Raw genomic sequence first — 22270 nt, 5'->3', positions numbered from 1 at the left:
CCTAAGTTTGGCTGAAATTGATACAGCAGTTTCAAAGGAGAAGATTTTTTAAAGTAAGTCAACATGATGAACAAATTGTGAAAAAAGTCTTTAAAGGGCAATAACTCCTTAAGAGGTCAATTGACAATTTTGGTCAAATTGACTTATTTGTAGATCTTACTTTGCTTAACATTTTTGCTATAAACAGTTTATCTGTATCTATAATAATATTCAAGATAATGACCAAAAACTGCAAAATTTCCTTAAAATTACCAATTAAGTGGCAGCAACCCAACAATGGTTTGTTTGATTCATCTGAAAATTTCAGGGCTGATAGATATTGACCTAATGAACATTTTTACTCCATGTCAGATTTGCTCTTAATGCTTTCGTTTTTGAGATATAAGCCAAAAACTGCATTTGACCCCTATGTTCTATTTTAAGTAACGGCGGCCATGTTTTTTGACGGATCAAAAATCAAAGCACACACTTTGTGCAGGATAATCTAAGGAACAACCATGCTAAGTTTTAACCAAATCCATTCAGTAGTTTCAGAGGAGAAGATTTTTTAAAGTTAGCAAATATGATGAACAAATTGTGAAAAATTGTCATTAAAGGACAATAACCCCTTAAGGGGTCAATTGACAATTTTGGTCTTATTAACTTATTTGTAGATCTTACTTTGCTGATCTTTTTTGCTGTTTACAGTTTATCTTTATCTATAATAATATTCAAGATAATGACCAAAAACTGCAAAATTTCCTTAAAATTACCAATTAAGTGGCAGCAACCCAACAATGGTTTGTTTGATTCATCTGAAAATTTCAGGGCTGATAGATCTTGACCTAATGAACATTTTTACCCCATGTCAGATTTGCTCTAAATGCTTTCGTTTTTGAGATATAAGCCAAAAACTGCATTTGACCCCTATGTTCTATTTTAAGTAACGGCGGCCATGTTTTTTGACGGATCAAAAATCGAAGCGCACATTTTGTGCAGGATATACTAAGGAACAATCATGTTAAGTTTCATTCAAATCCATTCAGTAGTTTCAGAGGAGAAGATGTTTGAAAAATTGTTAACGACGACAGACGACGACGACGACGACGACGACGTCGACGACGACGACGACGGACGCCAAGTGATGAGAAAAGCTCACCTGGCCTTTGGCCTTTTAGGCCAGGTGAGCTAATAAATACTAAAACAAATTCAAAACTGTAAATAAAAGCAACAACAACAATGATAGATAAACTTCACAACACGTGTGTATGTGATATACTATATTTAGGAATGTTATATATATGTGATAAGTCATGAATATTAATGAAGACTTATTTCAAATAAATTAATGCTGATTAAAAAATTAAAATCAATAAATTCTGATTATAAGAGTTCAAATTCAACTTTGATTTAAGAAAACAAAAGTATATCTAATATGTACAATGATGAGTGATTTTGAAAACTTGCCTTGATCAAACCATCCAATATTCAAGGTAAAATCAACACTGCTTTAATGGATGATACAAAATAGAAAACACTACAAATGACCAAAAGGTATCAGATTAATTATCAAGACAGTATAGATTACCAAAATAAGGTCATTTTCAAAATTCTCAACAGATACAAAACTGCTGTCAAGTATATGACCCTGATCTATAGGACTAACTGAGAAATTAGAGATCATTTCTGTCCCGACCTTTGGCACAACCCTTATCTTATTATATATTCATTAATGATGTAAGGTTGTTTGCAATAATATATTTAACATAAATATAACAGTTAGTAAGAAACTTTAAGAACAAAAAGGCGGCATTACTTACATCCATTCAAAACACATCAAACCAAAATAACAAATATCTCAATAGCACTTTATAATAGATCGCACCATATTGTTGCAATAAAGATACCTTTAAATGCAAAAGAATTGATTTTCAAGATGAAATGGAAAATACTACATTTAACATTTCTTAGAAGCATGTATGTGGTTTGTGTCCTTATAATGAATCTATAATTTTGGCATCCTAGCAGGAAGTGCTTGATGTTCTCTACTTGTCAATAACAGACAAGTTATAAAACAAGATCAAGGAAGAAAACATTGAACACTTTGTAAGTTACATTGTACAACATATTGTTTTCTAAATGTTTACATAAGGTAGGATCCATAAGGGTATTAGTAAATGCATAATATTGACAACAACTGCTGCTACCTAATAATAGTATTAGCCTATAATTAAATATTGCACTTGATCTTTGGAAAAATGGAAGATGATCAACTTTAATTTACAGCAGCATTTTTCATGAATTGAAACGAAATTTAAAATTGTATACTAAAAAATAGAATTATGGTAAATCTTTGTTCCAAACTGTTCAAGACTAAAATGCATTTTATGAATAAGTCAATTTATTTTTTCAGTCACTGAAACCACTATCAAATTATCAATATCTACTTATAAGATTCACAAATTATCATACTAAATGTGTTTCTATATACGATATCACAGATGAAAAACATAATCATTTTTGTTCAGACTGGTTGGTGGGACAAGAAAATAATAAAGTAGTGTGTGTGAGTATGTTAAATGATTAGAATTGAGCATATTTTGGAAAAACTGATCACTCAAAAAAAAATCTTTTCACAGATGATTACATAAGCAAACATAATTCATATATCTTCTCACAGATTATTTACATTGAATAAATAAATTCAACATTACTTTTTTAATTAAATATTCAATTAACATGATTATAAAGTTTAACCAGTTTTAGATGAGAAAAAAAGAAACATAAGAGATTGACAGGAATAAAAAAAACTGATCATATTATTTTTGAGAACAAGAGAGTAAACAAACAACTCTAACGTTTCTGAATCTTCTCATAGATCCCCAAAAGATAAGAAGTTGACTAAATCAAAGTAGTTCAATCTTATGCTTAAAAAACAACGACTTATACTTTTGTATGCCAGAAAATTTGTCGACAAAAGATTCATCAGAGAAATAAGATACCATAAGTACAAAGCTGAAGAGCATTGAGAACTGCAATTTGTGAAAGTTTTTGAGGAATACAGCTAATATACCTACATTTGAATAAGGTGTTAAAAATTCATTGTCTGGGTTTGGCTTTATTTTTTGTCCTTTTTTGGTATTATCAGATAATCAACATTTGTATAAGGTTTTGGATTTTCAATATTTATAGTCTTGAGCATCACTGGAGAGACATTTCTCTAAATGTGTGTATAGTACAATTAGGTCAATATTGTTAGTATTATCATAATTATTGCGAACCCAATGAAAGTTTACCATAGATTCACCTGATAGTTACCTGTCCATTTAAACTTTTGGCAGTTCTATTGTCCCATCTAACAAGTACAACAGGTATTGTTCTCTGTGTAGTTTATTCACTGGAACTTTTAGATTTCTTCTAAGAGAAATATATCACTCATTGATTAATCTACCTTAGTAAAAAAATATCTGCTAAATTGATAGAAATAACATGTTTACCATTAAAAATGCATGTGATTTCGTGTTTATTCACTATTAATAAAAAAAAATTCAATCTGTTCAAATTAAACACTAATTTAATCATAAAAAGTTGATTTTTTAAATACTTGAGCATTGTTTCTATTGAAATTTTCAGTTTTTCAGTTTTTGTTAAGTTATAGAATACTTTTTTAAAAGAAGGCCTTAATATGAATATCACCATTTTTAGGGTTTTTATGTCAAATGTTTGTTTGAAATCTAGGAATAATGTTGACTTCCCTCAGTCCTCCTTTATTCGGACCCAGAACTGACAGTTTACACAGCAAATGTTTCCTTTTCTGAAACATTTCTTGTTCTTACTGCTGCTGCATGGGTACTTCCCAATTCAATGTATGTAGTAGCTTGTAACTTCACTTTATTGTCCAAAAACACAAACATTGAAGGATGAAATGTATAAAACAGTTAATCATAATTCCTGTGGAATGCTTCTGGTCCATTACTGGTACGTCTTGTGGTAGATAGTTTCAGCCCATATGCATGGTTTGAACAGAGCACTGTGTCATCAACATATGTGGCTAAAACATAATCAGCAAAAGTTCTATTTTCCTCTCTTTTGGCATATCTTGTATTAAATATTCAGCAAAGCAATAAGTTTTATTCTCTCTCTATACATTGACTGTCTTATGCATTTTAAGTCATTTTTCTGCAGATGCTCATCTTCTTGGTGAAATATATCCAAACATATGATACTTTTTAAGCCAAAAATAAGAATAAATATATATTAATCATGAATATTTATGATAGATATGTGTACTGGTAAATTGGCACAAGTGAGTTCTGAAAATATTGGCGCAATTGATACATTTGGAAAACAAAATTTGGCACAATGATACCCCTGAAAAACAGTAATTAAGCAAAAGGACTGCTGCCAAACTTTCATAGGGTTCGCAATAACAGTACCCATGCAATGTCTTTTGCATACAAATATTTGCTGACTTCCAAGACAATAAGATTGGCAAATTACAAAATTAAATATGAAGGTAACTTTAAAAATAGTCAAAGTGTAGAATGCTTTACAAAAGTTGATCAAAATACAAAGAATATAAAAAAATGTTTTCCCATTGACTTACTAAAGAATGTTTAGTACTTGTTTGTACAGCTGTGTAACATTACAATAAAAATAGTACTAAATGCCAAAGATAGTTACTGTAATCTCACTTCATTCTGAATTTCTTTTATCACAGTTCGTTATATATAAAGTTACAACATAATTATTTATTAAACAAAACAGACTAGACACAAAAATCAATTACAAGGAGGTATGTAGTTTGTTGAATAGATAAAATATTGATATTTGAAAAAAAAATACACCATTACATAATAGCACACTCTTTTCATCCTTCTAGATTGCGGTTAGTCTATACTAGTAAAGCTTTAAAGTTACATGTGATGTTAATCTTAATTCATAAGTCAAAAGCTATGAACAGATTTGTTACCAACTTGATGAAATTCTTTTTCTGAATCCATCTGCCAATATTAATCCTAAAGACACACTGACTGTAGCAGTGATTTTCTGATAGGATACTTATATACTTAATCAACTAGTCTGAAAGTAGGTAGGTCTAATTCTAAAAACAAGACTAGAACAACCATAAACTTTCAATTGAAAGCCCATCTGAAAAGCAAGTTAATTTCAAAACAATCAGTTATAAAAGTTATTGACAGCGGTGTCACAAGTGTCTGACAATATTTCAATACTACTGTCATTGTTTGGTGTACTGACAGCTGTCCCACTCCCTGAACTTGGATTACTGTGGCCATTTGTCTGAATACTTGAAAGACGTGCAGATAGTTCTAGTTTTGGCACTATTGGGGGGAACACTGGGGTACTTGCTGGAGTTGTTTTGACTGGACTTGCACTCTGAACTACTTCAGGGAACACAGGGGTACTTGATGGCGTTGTTTTGTTAGAACTTGATGCAGAATTATCAGGTGACACTTCAAATCCAAGGATTTCTTTCAGATGGTTAGGTAACTTTTTACTCTCCTTTAATTGTAGAAAGATAGATTCTGCCTTCTTCAGTGTTTCTTCTAAATGTATTGCACCTGTCATATCATTTATATGCTGAAATACAGAAAAAGAATGTATTTGTTTTTAAAGTTAAAATCATCAGGAATCAAAATTCCACCATTCAGCAGATTCTGTAGATTCATTATTATTTGTCAGTATAGATGGACCATAAATTAAAAGTGATAAATGCAAATTTCTAAAACTCTCTATGCTGAATTAGTTAAATCATAAAAAAATGATAAATTAAATTTCTTCTCCATACAAACATGATTAATGAAAATAATAAATGAATCCACAGTTACATATGTTATTGTCATTTTTTGTTAATGTTAAGAGTTTTAGTGTCACCAATTAATAAAAGATTGACAAGCGTGCTCTAACTTTGTATTTCTGAAGTATGAAACAATCATCAGGTGTATAATGATAGATTTATGAATCAACCATGTTGACCTATACATGTCTTTAATTATATGTATCTTTGGGTCACTGTCTCATCGGCTCAATTATTTCTTTATCAATGTCATAAAAGTGTTTTATAAAAACAAATTTCAGTACGAGGCTTTTTATAAAAAACATTAATTTTTATGCCCTTACTACAATAGTAGAGGCGAATTATTTTATCTAGTCTGTGTGTCTGTTTGTTTGGCCCTCTGTCCCGCCTCAGGTAAAAGTTTTTGGTCAAGGTAGTTTTTGATGAAGTTGAAGTCCAAGCAACTTAAAACTTGGTACATGTGTTCCCTATGATATGATCTTTCTGATATTAATGCCAAATTAGAGATTTGACCCCAATTTCACAGTCTACTGAACATAGAAAAAGAAAGTGCGAGTGAGGCATCCGTGTCAATGGAGGCATTCTTCTTCTTCAATGGTTTTACTTGGAAAAATGTTTTTTGTTTCATCAATAGTTGTAAAAGAAGTATTGATTCGTAAGTAAACATACCTTTAAAATTTCAGTAAAACCAAATTTGTTTTCTATGAGTGTAGATTTTTCTGTATCAAGTATGGCTAAGCAAATAATGAGATGAAAATTCTGGCAAGGTCTGTCTGTCCAAAGAACCTGAAAATAAATTATCCATTATATTGCAAATTTCACCAATAATACCTCAAAACATTCTAAAAGAATAATATAAGAATACAACTTATTTCAACAATACAATTGTGTCATAGTCTTTCAATTCTTATTGTTTTTAAGGATGTTACTATTTAACTACCAACATGTTGTTACATATAAAACTGTAGGAATATGAAGCCTCCTTATATTAAAAGATTTTACAATTATATCTATAAAAATTATTGAAACAAGTGTGCATGGAATTTTCTGAGTTATGTCCCTTAGTGTACCCAATTATTTTCTAATTGCTCTTTACTGACAGTGGTTGTATATTATGTAGCAAGGTCTGGCTGTATGTTGTTAGTATTTTCTAATTGCTCTTTACTGACAGTGGTTGTATATGTAGCAAGGTCTGGCTTTATGTTGTTAGTATTTTCTAATTGCTTTTTATTGACAGTGGTTGTATATGTAGCAAGGTCTGGCTGTATGTTGTTAGTATTTTCTAATTGCTCTTTACTGACAGTGGTTATATATGTAGCAAGGTCTGGCTGTATGTTGTTAGTATTTTCTAATTGCTCTTTACTGACAGTGGTTGTATATGTAGCAAGGTCTGGCTTTATGTTGTTAGTATTTTCTAATTAATTTTTATTGACAGTGGTTGTATATGTAGCAAGGTCTGGCTGTATGTTGTTAGTATTTTCTAATTGCTTTTTATTGACAGTGGTTGTATATGTAGCAAGGTCTGGCTGTATGTTGTTAGTATTTTCTAATTGCTCTTTACTGACAGTGGTTGTATATGTAGCAAGGTCTGGCTGTATGTTGTTAGTATTTTCTAATTGCTCTTTATTGACAGTGGTTATATATGTAGCAAGGTCTGGCTGTATGTTGTTAGTATTTTCTAATTGCTCTTTACTGACAGTGGTTGTATATGTAGCAAGGTCTGGCTGTATGTTGTTAGTATTTTCTAATTGCTCTTTATTGACAGTGGTTATATATGTAGCAAGGTCTGGCTGTATGTTGTTAGTATTTTCTAATTGCTCTTTACTGACAGTGGTTGTATATGTAGCAAGGTCTGGCTGTATGTTGTTAGTATTTTCTAATTGCTCTTTATTGACAGTGGTTGTATATGTAGCAAGGTCTGGCTGTATGTTGTTAGTATTTTCTAATTGCTCTTTACTGACAGTGGTTGTATATGTAGCAAGGTCTGGCTGTATGTTGTTAGTATTTTCTAATTGCTCTAATTGCTCTTTACTGACAGTGGTTGTATATGTAGCAAGGTCTGGCTGTATGTTGTTAGTATTTTCTAATTGCTCTTTACTGACAGTGGTTATATATGTAGCAAGGTCTGGCTGTATGTTGTTAGTATTTTCTAATTGCTCTTTACTGACAGTGGTTGTATATGTAGCAAGGTCTGGCTGTATGTTGTTAGTATTTTCTAATTGCTCTTTACTGACAGTGGTTGTATATGTAGCAAGGTCTGGCTGTATGTTGTTAGTATTTTCTAATTGCTCTTTACTGACAGTGGTTATATATGTAGCAAGGTCTGGCTGTATGTTGTTAGTATTTTCTAATTGCTCTTTACTGACAGTGGTTGTATATGTAGCAAGGTCTGGCTTTATGTTGTTAGTATTTTCTAATTAATTTTTATTGACAGTGGTTGTATATGTAGCAAGGTCTGGCTGTATGTTGTTAGTATTTTCTAATTGCTTTTTATTGACAGTGGTTGTATATGTAGCAAGGTCTGGCTGTATGTTGTTAGTATTTTCTAATTGCTCTTTATTGACAGTGGTTATATATGTAGCAAGGTCTGGCTGTATGTTGTTAGTATTTTCTAATTGCTCTTTACTGACAGTGGTTGTATATGTAGCAAGGTCTGGCTGTATGTTGTTAGTATTTTCTAATTGCTCTTTATTGACAGTGGTTATATATGTAGCAAGGTCTGGCTGTATGTTGTTAGTATTTTCTAATTGCTCTTTACTGACAGTGGTTGTATATGTAGCAAGGTCTGGCTGTATGTTGTTAGTATTTTCTAATTGCTCTTTACTGACAGTGGTTGTATATGTAGCAAGGTCTGGCTGTATGTTGTTAGTATTTTCTAATTGCTCTTTACTGACAGTGGTTGTATATGTAGCAACGTCTGGCTATGTGTTGTATTTTCTAATGATTTTTTTAAATAGGCTGTGTGTAGATATCTCCAAAGTTACAAAATTTTGGCAGGTGGATGAACTTGTCTAAAATTAAATTTGTCTTAAAACTGATATAGTTCTTACCTCCCATAATCTCTGAACATCAGGAAAAGAAAATTCTCGTTTAAATAATATCAATATCCACCGAAAACAGAAATAAAAGTTACCAGAATCATGGCTCTCTGAAAATAATAAAAGAGTATAATATGAACTAAAAGAGATAGTTTGTTCAATAAGATAGTAAAACACAATTGTCCTTTTTCACATTACCGATTTTTGACTCTGGAGTAAGTAATTTTTCTACAGGTTACGCAGTCTGTGGTTAGACATCTTGACACTACGTAAAATCAAACATAAAATCTGAGCCTTTTGAAAGCAATGTGTACTGTTTTTCGTTTATTTTGTCATATACATGATATAATGAAAACATAAAACAGTCTTTTTCCTTAAAAAAAAATGTACTGATTAAAAGTTTGAGTTGACTTCTTTGTGTTGTTCTTGATTGACACAGTACCAGGCTGTCCAACCAGAGACCAGGTTACCTGTTGAAAAAATATAAACTCTGGCGTCAAAATTCAGTAATATGAAAAAAGTCTATTTGATAACGAAGCAAATCTTTATAAATACTAATACTGAAATCTCCATCAGTAGTGTTTATTACTTCATCTAAATGTAATTTATCTCTTATAATACAATCCTCTAACCAGATGCTCTGCAGGGCACAGCTATATACGACTGCAGAGTTCGAACCCTGAACAGTGGGGGCAAGTATGGACACAACATTCAAGCTTGATACAGCTCATTTGGATTGTGATTAAATAGTTGACACAACATAGGTTTCTGACACAGAATGAATGTAGTCTAAGAACTTAAACTTGAAAACTTAAAAATTTTAAACTGAAGATTTACCTATTATGGTCCAATATCCAAAATCTAAATACATGGTTAGATTCAGCATATCAAAGAACCCCAAGAATTCAATTTTTGATGAAATCAAATAAAGTTTAATTTTGGACCCTTTAGACCTCAATGTGGACCAATTTGATAACCGGGCCCAAATATCAAAAATCTAAATACATGGTTAGATTCAGCATATATCAAAGGACCCCATATAATCAAATTTTGTTGAAATCAAACAAAGTTTAATTTTGGACCCCAATTTGAACCAACTTGAAAACTGAGCCTTTAATCAAAAATCTAAAAACATGTTTAGATTTAGAATATCAAAGAACCCCAAGAATTCAATTTTTGTTGAAATCAAACAAAGTTTAATTTTGGACCCCGATTTGGACCAACTTGAAAACTGGGCCCATAATCAAAAATCTAAGTACATTGTTATATTCAGCATATCAAAGAACCCCAAGAATTTAATTTTTGTTGAATTCAAACAAATTTTAATTTTGGATCCCCATTTGGACCTTAAAGTAGACCAATTTGAAACCATATGCTCCGCAGGGCACAGCTTTATATGACGGCAGAGGTTGAACACTGAACGGTTGGGGCAAGTATGGACACAACATTCAAGCTGGATTCAGCTCTAAATTTGGATTGTGATTAAATAGTTGACACAACATAGGTTTCTGACACAGAATGAATGTGGTCAAATGAACTTAATTTTTTTTTGCCTTTGAGCAATTCACTATGCTGATGAATATTTATTCTCTCAAAAAAATGTTTGAAGAAATTTTCTTTTTATTTATGAAATCTGAACTGAGAAAAATTGAATCCCCTCCCCCCAAATTTTTTTTTCACATCCCCCTTTCCCTTATTCCAAAACTGATCTCAATTCAAATTTCTAATGGAGTTTGCAACAATAACTACTCATTTAAATACATCATAAGATATTAAAATGTAAAAAAAGTGCTTGTTATCACTGAATGGTAAAGATTGTTTTAATTTATCAGTTGGTAGTAAAAGTGAATATACATTGTGTATTGTGTAAAGCAATAATTTAAGTTGATTCAACTACTATTCTGGACAAAGAAAGATAACTCCAATTGAAAATTTCTTGCTATTGTGCAATATTGTGCAATAAGATATTTCTTGCTATTGCGCAATACTTTGCAATTAAAAATTTTTGCTATTGCACAATACTGTGCAATTGAAGATTTCTTGCTATTGCTGAATACTGTGCAATTGAAAATTTCTTGCTATTGCACAATACTTAATATAATAATTTTGGATCCTGATCAGGGATCTCCATGGATGAAAATTGAACGATGGAGGAACTTTCACCATTACAAACTGTGTCTACGCTGTACAGTGTAGCGCGATCGGAAGTATTTTATTCCTCCATACAAGGAATGGTGAACATGCTAATTCATTGCTTATTTAAATTATATTTATTTGAATTTTCATTATAGAATTAGAAGTATCAATATTTTCCTTTATTGTTGTTTTTAACCATTCAAATGACAAGTCCTCATGGTCCCCCCTTAGTCGACAATGACCAAAAGCTGTCATGAAGGTCCCCATGTAGATTTCTTGTATTTTTGGTAATTGTTATGGGGGTTAAAAATCATATGATGCGGAGCTTATTTTTCATGGACACTCAAATTCAGAACCCATTACCGGTATGGCTGATTTGCAGCAACAACAAAACGATTCGTACGGGTTAAGTAAAAGGTTAAAGAGATTTGTAAAGCAAACGTTGACAAATGAAAAGGTTTTTAATGACTTTATCTGGCAAATTAATGCTGTGGAACATGCATCTTTCGAGTCTGAATAGAAACCGGAAACGCGGATGTATCAATTTGATTGTAATATACGAAATGAATTCGGAATTACGATACGATATTTCTTTACAGGAAATATTTAAGTTTTTACTTTTAAACTTTTAAAGTAATTCTAAATTATCGTTACAGCAGTACTCGAGTTATTTCCGATGAAATAATATTTACTGTTTTGCTTCTTATTTTGTACTTCTTATAAAAGGGGGATGCTGATTGCGTAAGTCAAAATAAAGCATGTGTTCGACTTGTTAAACTGTTTTCTTTGTAACTGGATTATTTATTTATTTAATCTAAATTATCATAATCATTTGCTGAAACTTAGTTGATTAATTCGACAAATGGATCGTCTATCCACAGATAGTATTCTCCTGTCTGGTTTGTTGATCTACCTGTACAAGCTCAGGTACAAGTGATTAGCGATCTTAATCCGGATATGCCTCAGGTGTTAGAACTGTATTGGATTATAACATAAAAAGCCTAAATAAAAAGCCTAAGGGTTATGCAATTACATGCATTTGATTATAATTGATAAAAAAAAATGGCGTCAGGCTACAAAAAACGATGAAGTTTTGAACGATGGCGAAAGTCAATTTAACGATGGCGCAAGACAATTTAACGATGGCGCGAGTCATTTGACGATGGTGGGGCGCCATCGTTAAACAGGCCATGGAGATCCCTGCCTGATTTGGACCAATTTGAAAACTGGGCCCATAATAAAAAATCTAAGTACATGTTTAGATTCAGCATATCAAAGAAGCCCAAGAATTCAATTTTTGTTAAAATCAAACTTAGTTGAATTTTGGACCCTTTGGACTTTAATGTAGACCAATCAAAACGGGACCAAAAATTAAGCATCTACATTCACAGTTAGATTTGGCATATCAAAGAACCCCAATTATTCAATTTTTTATGAAATCAAACAAAGTTTAATTTTGGACCCCAATTTGAACCAACTTAAAAACTGGGCCAATAATCAAAAATCTTAGTACATTTTTAGATTCAGCATATCAAAGAACCCCAAGGATTCATTTTTTGTTAAAATCAAATTAAGTTTAATGTAGCCCAATTTGAAAACCGGGCCAAAAATTAGGAATCTACATACACAGTTAGATTCGGCATATTAAAGAACCCCAATTATTCAATTTTTGATGAAATCAAACAAAGTTTAATTTTGGACCCTTTGGGCCCCTAATTCCTAAACTGTTGGGACCAAAACTCTCAAGATCAATCCCAACCTTCCTTTTATGGTCATAAACCTTGTGTTTGAATTTCATTGATTTCTATTTACTTATACTAAAGTTATGGTGGGAAAACCAAGAAAAATGCTAATTTGGGCCCCTTTTTGGCCCCTAATTCCTAAACTGTTTGGACCTCAACTCCCAAAATCAATCACAACCTTCCTTTTGTGGTCATAAACCTTGTATTTAAATTTCATTGATTTCTATTTACTTATACTAAAGTTATTGTGCGAAAACCAAGAATAATGCTTATTTGGGCCCTTTTTTGGCACTTAATTCCTAAACTGTTGGGACCAAAACTCCCAAAATCAATCCCAACCTTCCTTTTGTTGTCATAAACCTTGCGTCAAAATTTCATAGATTTCTATTTACTTAAACTAAAGTTATAGTGGGAAAACCAAAAAAAATGCTTATTTGGGCCCTTTTTGGCCACTAATTCCTAAACTGTTGGGACCAAAACTCCCAAAATCAATCCCAACCTTCCTTTTGTGGTCATAAACCATGTGTTTAAATTTCATTGATTTCTATTTACTTATACTTAAGTTATTGTGCGAAAACCAAGAATAATGCTTATTTGGGCCCTTTTTTGGCACTTAATTCCTAAACTGTTGGGACCAAAACTCCCAAAATCAATCCCAACCTTCCTTTTATGGTCATAAACCTTGTGTTAAAATTTCATAGATTTCTTTTTACTTATACTAAAGTTATTGTGCGAAAACCAAGAAAAATGCTTATTTGGGCCCTTTTTTGGCACTTAATTCCTAAACTGTTGGGACCAAAACTCCCAAAATCAATCCCAACCTTCCTTTTATGGTCATAAACCTTGTGTTAAAATTTCATAGATTTCTTTTTACTTATACTAAAGTTATTGTGCGAAAACCAAGAAAAATGCTTATTTGGGCCCCTTTTTGGCCCCCTAATTCCTAAACTGTTGGGACCAAAACTCCCAAAATCAATCCCAACCTTTATTTGGTGTTCATAAACCTTGTGTTTATATTTCATAGATTTCTATCTTGTTATACTAAAGTTATTGTGCAAAAACCAAGAAAAATGCTTATTTGGGGCCTTTTTTGGCCGCTAATTCCTAAACTGTTGGAACCAAAACTCCCAAAATCAATCCCAACCTTCCTTTTGTGGTCATAAAGCTTGTGTATAAATTTCATAGATTTCTATTACTTAAACTAAAGTTATAGTGCAAAAACCAATGTGTCTTCATACAACGACGAACACGATGAGGCCGACGCCAATGTCATACCAATATACAAGCACAAAATATTTTGCGGTCGTATAAAAATTATTCAATAAATTTCTCAAATTAAACAATACTGTATATTCAAATAAAAGCAACCTTGTTCAACATTATTGTAAATATAGCATACCTAGATAACTACATAATTCTGGATCTGTATGCTGTATCAGTTTGTGTATTTGTTTTGTAATGTCATTATCTATATACTATACCATACCTAGATAACTACATAATTCTGGATCTGTATGCTGCATCAGTTTGTGTATTTGTTTTGTAATGTCATTATCTATATACTATACCATACCTAGATAACTACATAATTCTGGATCTGTATGCTGCATCAGTTTGTGTATTTGTTTTGTAATGTCATTATCTATATACTATACCATACCTAGATAACTACATAATTCTGGATCTGTATGCTGCATCAGTTTGTGTATTTGTTTTGTAATGTCATTATCTATATACTATACCATACCTAGATAACTACATAATTCTGGATCTGTATGCTGCATCAGTTTGTGTATTTGTTTTGTAATGTCATTATCTATATACTATACCTTACCTAGATAACTACATAACTCTGGGTCTGTATGCTGCATCAGTTTGTGTATTTGTTTTGTAATGTCATTATCTATATACTATACCATACCTAGATAACTACATAATTCTGGATCTGTATGCTGCATCAGTTTGTGTATTTGTTTTGTAATGTCATTATCTATATACTATACCTTACCTAGATAACTACATAACTCTGGGTCTGTATGCTGCATCAGTTTGTGTATTTGTTTTGTAATGTCATTATCTATATACTATACCATACCTAGATATCTACATAATTCTGGGTATTCTAGGTCTGTATGCTGTATCAGTTTGTGTATGTGTTTTGTGATGTCATTATCTATATACTATACCATACCTAGATAACTACATAACTCTGGGTCTGTATGCTGTATCAGTTTGTGTATGTGTTTTGTGATGTTATTATCTATATACTATACCATACCTAGATAACTACATAACTCTGGGTCTGTATGCTGTATCAGTTTGTGTATGTGTTTTGTAATGTCATTATCTATATACTATACCATACCTAGATAACTACATAATTCTGGATCTGTATGCTGTATCAGTTTGTGTATTTGTTTTGTAATGTCATTATCTATATACTATACCATACCTAGATAACTACATAATTCTGGATCTGTATGCTGCATCAGTTTGTGTATTTGTTTTGTAATGTCATTATCTATATACTATACCATACCTAGATATCTACATAATTCTGGGTATTCTGGATCTGTATGCTGTATCAGTTTGTGTATTTGTTTTGTAATGTCATTATCTATATACTATACCATACCTAGATAACTACATAATTCTGGATCTGTATGCTGCATCAGTTTGTGTATTTGTTTTGTAATGTCATTATCTATATACTATACCATACCTAGATAACTACATAATTCTGGGTATTCTAGGTCTGTATGCTGTATCAGTTTGTGTATTTGTTTTGTAATGTCATTATCTATATACTATACCATACCTAGATAACTACATAATTCTGGATCTGTATGCTGCATCAGTTTGTGTATTTGTTTTGTAATGTCATTATCTATATACTATACCATACCTAGATAACTACATAATTCTGGGTATTCTAGGTCTGTATGCTGTATCAGTTTGTGTATGTGTTTTGTGATGTCATTATCTATATACTATACCATACCTAGATAACTACATAATTCTGGATCTGTATGCTGCATCAGTTTGTGTATTTGTTTTGTAATGTCATTATCTATATACTATACCATACCTAGATATCTACATAATTCTGGGTATTCTAGGTCTGTATGCTGTATCAGTTTGTGTATGTGTTTTGTGATGTCATTATCTATATACTATACCATACCTAGATAACTACATAATTCTGGATCTGTATGCTGCATCAGTTTGTGTATTTGTTTTGTAATGTCATTATCTATATACTATACCATACCTAGATATCTACATAATTCTGGGTATTCTAGGTCTGTATGCTGTATCAGTTTGTGTATGTGTTTTGTAATGTCATTATCTATATACTATACCATACCTAGATAACTACATAATTCTGGATCTGTATGCTGCATCAGTTTGTGTATTTGTTTTGTAATGTCATTATCTATATACTATACCATACCTAGATAACTACATAATTCTGGATCTGTATGCTGCATCAGTTTGTGTATTTGTTTTGTAATGTCATTATCTATATACTATACCATACCTAGATAACTACATAATTCTGGATCTGTATGCTGCATCAGTTTGTGTATTTGTTTTGTAATGTCATTATCTATATACTATACCTTACCTAGATAACTACATAACTCTGGGTCTGTATGCTGCATCAGTTTGTGTATTTGTTTTGTAATGTCATTATCTATATACTATACCATACCTAGATAACTACATAATTCTGGATCTGTATGCTGCATCAGTTTGTGTATTTGTTTTGTAATGTCATTATCTATATACTATACCTTACCTAGATAACTACATAACTCTGGGTCTGTATGCTGCATCAGTTTGTGTATTTGTTTTGTAATGTCATTATCTATATACTATACCATACCTAGATATCTACATAATTCTGGGTATTCTAGGTCTGTATGCTGTATCAGTTTGTGTATGTGTTTTGTGATGTCATTATCTATATACTATACCATACCTAGATAACTACATAACTCTGGGTCTGTATGCTGTATCAGTTTGTGTATGTGTTTTGTGATGTTATTATCTATATACTATACCATACCTAGATAACTACATAACTCTGGGTCTGTATGCTGTATCAGTTTGTGTATGTGTTTTGTAATGTCATTATCTATATACTATACCATACCTAGATAACTACATAATTCTGGATCTGTATGCTGTATCAGTTTGTGTATTTGTTTTGTAATGTCATTATCTATATACTATACCATACCTAGATAACTACATAATTCTGGATCTGTATGCTGCATCAGTTTGTGTATTTGTTTTGTAATGTCATTATCTATATACTATACCATACCTAGATATCTACATAATTCTGGGTATTCTGGATCTGTATGCTGTATCAGTTTGTGTATTTGTTTTGTAATGTCATTATCTATATACTATACCATACCTAGATAACTACATAATTCTGGATCTGTATGCTGTATCAGTTTGTGTATTTGTTTTGTAATGTCATTATCTATATACTATACCATACCTAGATAACTACATAATTCTGGATCTGTATGCTGCATCAGTTTGTGTATTTGTTTTGTAATGTCATTATCTATATACTATACCATACCTAGATAACTACATAATTCTGGGTATTCTAGGTCTGTATGCTGTATCAGTTTGTGTATTTGTTTTGTAATGTCATTATCTATATACTATACCATACCTAGATAACTACATAATTCTGGATCTGTATGCTGCATCAGTTTGTGTATTTGTTTTGTAATGTCATTATCTATATACTATACCATACCTAGATATCTACATAATTCTGGGTATTCTAGGTCTGTATGCTGTATCAGTTTGTGTATGTGTTTTGTGATGTCATTATCTATATACTATACCATACCTAGATAACTACATAATTCTGGATCTGTATGCTGCATCAGTTTGTGTATTTGTTTTGTAATGTCATTATCTATATACTATACCATACCTAGATATCTACATAATTCTGGGTATTCTAGGTCTGTATGCTGTATCAGTTTGTGTATGTGTTTTGTGATGTCATTATCTATATACTATACCATACCTAGATAACTACATAATTCTGGATCTGTATGCTGCATCAGTTTGTGTATTTGTTTTGTAATGTCATTATCTATATACTATACCATACCTAGATATCTACATAATTCTGGGTATTCTAGGTCTGTATGCTGTATCAGTTTGTGTATGTGTTTTGTGATGTCATTATCTATATACTATACCATACCTAGATAACTACATAATTCTGGATCTGTATGCTGCATCAGTTTGTGTATTTGTTTTGTAATGTCATTATCTATATACTATACCATACCTAGATAACTACATAATTCTGGGTATTCTAGGTCTGTATGCTGTATCAGTTTGTGTATGTGTTTTGTGATGTCATTATCTATATACTATACCTTACCTAGATAACTACACAATTCTGGATCTGTATGCTGCATCAGTTTGTGTATTTGTGCCAGCTGATGCTTCATTCCACCTTGGTCCATTTCAAAATTGTTACACTGTATTAATATAATAACCATAAAGTGAGAATATTTTCTATTAATCATAATTGTCAGTTTCATTTCCATGATAAAATATTCTTATTTTATAAACTGTATTTATGTAATCTTAAAGGTTTGATTTAAATAAAATAATTTTATTGTACTGATTTCCCTGAAACATTTCTGAAATAACCTTCATGAGTGACAAAAAGATTTTATAGGTGAATTACATTACATATGAAAATACAAAACAATGTATCATACCAATTTCCATGCACATGACATGTATTTCATGAGGTAGGCTTAATGTAGTTGATAAATATATGTGTTCACTATCGAAAATTAGATAACAAATAAGGCCTTTGAAAAATAGTGGAATTAATTACTTTTGGAGTGTCAAAAACTCATTGGAAGTACTTGATAAGTTGCATGCTTATATTGGTGATTTTGAATCTGTTCAAAGTTTTGATTTTTCTACCCTATATGCCTCACATTCTCATTAAGAAAAAAATCACACACCTAATTAAATGGGCATTAAAAAAGTCAGAATGTGAATATATATGTTCAAACTCTTTTAGGTCATTCTTTAGTAGCAATAAAACAAAACAAGGTGCTCGGCAGGGCGCAGCTTTATACGACCGCAGAGGTCGAACCTTGAACAGTTGGGGCAAGTATGGACAAAACATTCAAGCATGATACAGCTCTGAATCTGGATTGTGATCAAATTTTTGACATTATATGGGTTTTTTACACAAAACAAATGTCAAGATTTTACAAATCAATTAAAGATTTCTTCTTCAAACTTATTTAAATCTAAAATTAAATATTTGACACAGCATAGGTTTCTGACACAGAATGAATGTGGTCTAATGAACTTAAATTTTTTTTGTTGCCTTTGAGCAATTCACTATGCTGTTGAATATTAATCCTCTCAAAAAAATGTTTGAAGAAATTTTCTTTTTATTTATGAAATCTGAAATGAGAAAAATTTAACCCCCCCCCCTTTTTTTTTCTCATCCCCCTTTCCCTTTTTCCAAAACTGATATCAATTCAAATTTCTAATGGAGTTTGCAACAATAACTACTCTTTTAAATACATCATAAAATATTAAAATGTAAAATAAAGTGAATGTTATCACTGAATGGTAAAGATTGGTTGGTAGTAAAAGTGAATATACATTGTATATTGTATAAAACAATGATTTAAGTTGATTCAACTACTATTCTGAACAAAGAAAGATAACTCCAATTGAAAATTTCTTGCTATTGCACAAAATTGTGCAATTTGATATTTCTTGCTATTGCGTAATACTGTGCAATTGAAAATATTTGCTATTGCACAATACTGTGCAATTGAAGATTTCTTGCTATTGCGCAATTGAAAATTTCTTGATATTGCACAATACTGTGCAATTGAAGATTTTTTGCTATTGCTGAAAACTGTGCAATTGAAAATTTCTTGCTATTGCACAATACTTAATATAATAATTTTGGATCCTGATTTGAACTAACTTGAAAACTGGGTCCATAATCAAAAATCTAAGTACATGTTTAGATTCAGCATATCACAAAAAGCCCAAGAATTCATTTTTTGTTTAAACTTAGTTTAATTTTGGACCCTTTGGACTTTAATGTAGACCAATTTGAAAACGGGACCAAAAATAAAGAATCTACATACACAGTTAGATTTGGCATATCAAAGAACCCCAATTATTCAATTTTTGATGAAATCAAACAAAGTTTAATTTTGGACCCCGATTTGGACCAACTTGAAAACTGGACCAATAATCAAAAATCTAAGTACATTTTTATATTCAGCATATCAAAGAACCCCAAACTAAACTGTTGGGACCAAAACTCCCAAAATCATACCCAACCTTCCTTTAATGGTCATAAACCTTGTGATTAAATTTCATAGATTTCTATTTACTTATACTAAAGATATGGTGCGAAAACCAAAAATAATGCTTATTTGGGCCCCTTTTTGGCCCCTAATTCCTAAACTGTTGGGACCTCAACTCCCAAAATCAATCCCAACCTTCCTTTTGTGGTCATAAACCTTGTGTTTATATTTCATTGATTTATATTTACTTATACTAAAGTTATTGTGCGAAAACCAAGAAAAATGCTATTTGGGCTCCTTTTTGGCCCCTAATTCCTAAACTGTTGAAACCAAACATCCCAAAATCAATCCCAACCTTCCTTTTGTGGTCATAAACCTTGTGTCAAAATTTCATAGATTTCTATTTACTTAAACTAAAGTTATAGTGCGAAAACCAAGAAAATGCTTATTTGGGCCCTTTTTGGCCCCTAATTCCTAACATATTGGGACCAAAACTCCCAAAATCAATCCCAACCTTCCTTTTGTAGTCATAAACCTTGTGTTAAAATTTCATAGATTTCTATTCACTTTTACTAAAGTTAGAGTGCGAAAACTAAAAGTAATCGGACGACGACGACGACGCCAACATCATACCAATATACGACCAAAATTTTTTTAATTTTTGCGGTCGTATAAAAACTATGTCAATTGGACATGCTTTGATACTATATCTGCCCTTGAATTTTTACTAGATAACATTATTGTTCACTTTGGAGATTATGTATATCGTCAGGTTATCTGAATTCCAATGGGGACTAACTGGGCACAACTTATTGCGGACCTGTTTTTGTATTGCTATGAGTAACAATTTATGACAAAAATCAGCAGACCCATCAAAACAACATCTGATACATAAATTTAATAATACTTTTAGATATTTGGATGATATTTTGACTCTCAATAATGACGACTTCAGTATGTATACTAAAGAAATTTATTCTGTTGAACTTACTTTAAATAAAGCTAATACTAACAATGACCACTGCCCTTTTCATCGATGTTGATATCTATATCATTAACGGAAAGCTTAATACTAAAATTTATGATAAAAGAGATGATTTCTCATTACCTATTGTTAATTATCCATTTTTAGATGGTGACGTTCCCTTGTCACCATCTTACGGTGTTTATATATCTTAACTTGTACAATTTGCTGGTGTATGTAACAATGTTTTAGATTTAACGAGAGGAATTTATGTATTACTGAAAAATTATTACACCAAGGTTTTCGATATCACAAACTAGTCAGGCTTTATTAAATTTTATCATTGGTATAAGGACATCATTCGTAAATATAGCTCAACATTCAGACTTCTTATATGTTCAGGTATTTCACATCCAATATTTAATGGAAATATCCTTTATAAAGCATAAAAATGTCAGTATTCACCTCAGAAGCTAACAAAACCTTTAAATAGACTTATTAAGAAGTTACAATACTGTTGTCAGGTCATTAAAGATTGCATATTTTGATGTTAATATTGATTCACTCATAGGGTCTTTGCATCGGAACTAAACACATTTATTTAAAAACCAGTTGTTGGCATGACACCGGTTATGTCCTTCTCATATATGTTATGACGGTATGATACTAAACCCCTCACGGGAAGGATTGTGCCTGATATTCATATTATGAAGACATAATCCTTCAGTCAGTTTAATTGAAGTCTGGAGCTGGCATGTCAGTTAACTGCTAGTAGTCTGATGTTATTTATGTATTATTGTCATTTTGTTTATTTTCTTTGGTTACATCTTCTGGCATATGACTTCTCTTGAACTGAATTTTAATGTGCATATTGTTATGTGTTTACTTTTCTGCATTGGCTAGTGGTATAGAGGGAGGGTTGAGATCTCATAAACATGTTTTACCCCGCCTCATTTTTGCGCCTGTCCCAAGTCAGGAGCCCCTGGCTTTTGTTAGTCTTGTATTATTTTATTATTTTAACTTTTAGTTTTTTGTGTACAATTTGGAGTTAAGTATGGCGTTCATTATCACTGAACTAGTATATATATTTGTTTAGGAGCCAGCTGAAGGACCCCTCTGGGTGCAGGAATTTCTCGCTGCATTGAAGACCTGTTGGTGACCTTCTGCAGTTGTCTGCTCTATGGTCAGGTTGTTGTCTCTTTGACACATTCCCCATTTCCATTCTCAATTTTATCATA

The 22270-nt window shown here is 31.5% G+C and overlaps 1 protein-coding gene across 3 annotated transcripts in view; it reads right to left on the bottom strand.

Annotated features, from left to right (window-relative positions):
- Positions 1-3096: 3096 nt before the first annotated feature.
- The window catches only part of LOC139492219 (TBC1 domain family member 15-like), a 48177-nt gene continuing 29003 nt past the window's right edge, over positions 3097-22270 (bottom strand). For all 3 annotated transcript variants that reach the window (XM_071280404.1, XM_071280403.1, XM_071280402.1), the window contains exons 12-15: positions 18145-18244; positions 8848-8945; positions 6467-6583; positions 3097-5580 (exon numbers count right to left, since the gene is read on the bottom strand). In XM_071280404.1, coding sequence (XP_071136505.1) covers positions 5158-5580; positions 6467-6583; positions 8848-8945; positions 18145-18244 — 738 coding nt within the window. In that variant the 3' untranslated portion in view covers positions 3097-5157. The remainder of the gene's footprint in view (positions 5581-6466; positions 6584-8847; positions 8946-18144; positions 18245-22270) is intronic.

This window comes from Mytilus edulis, chromosome 10 (assembly GCF_963676685.1).
Source record: "Mytilus edulis chromosome 10, xbMytEdul2.2, whole genome shotgun sequence".
In the NCBI taxonomy this organism is placed as follows: Eukaryota; Metazoa; Mollusca; class Bivalvia; order Mytilida; family Mytilidae; genus Mytilus; species Mytilus edulis.
The sequence above is the reverse complement of the archived record's forward strand: the minus strand, read 5'-3'. Positions and strand labels throughout refer to the sequence as shown.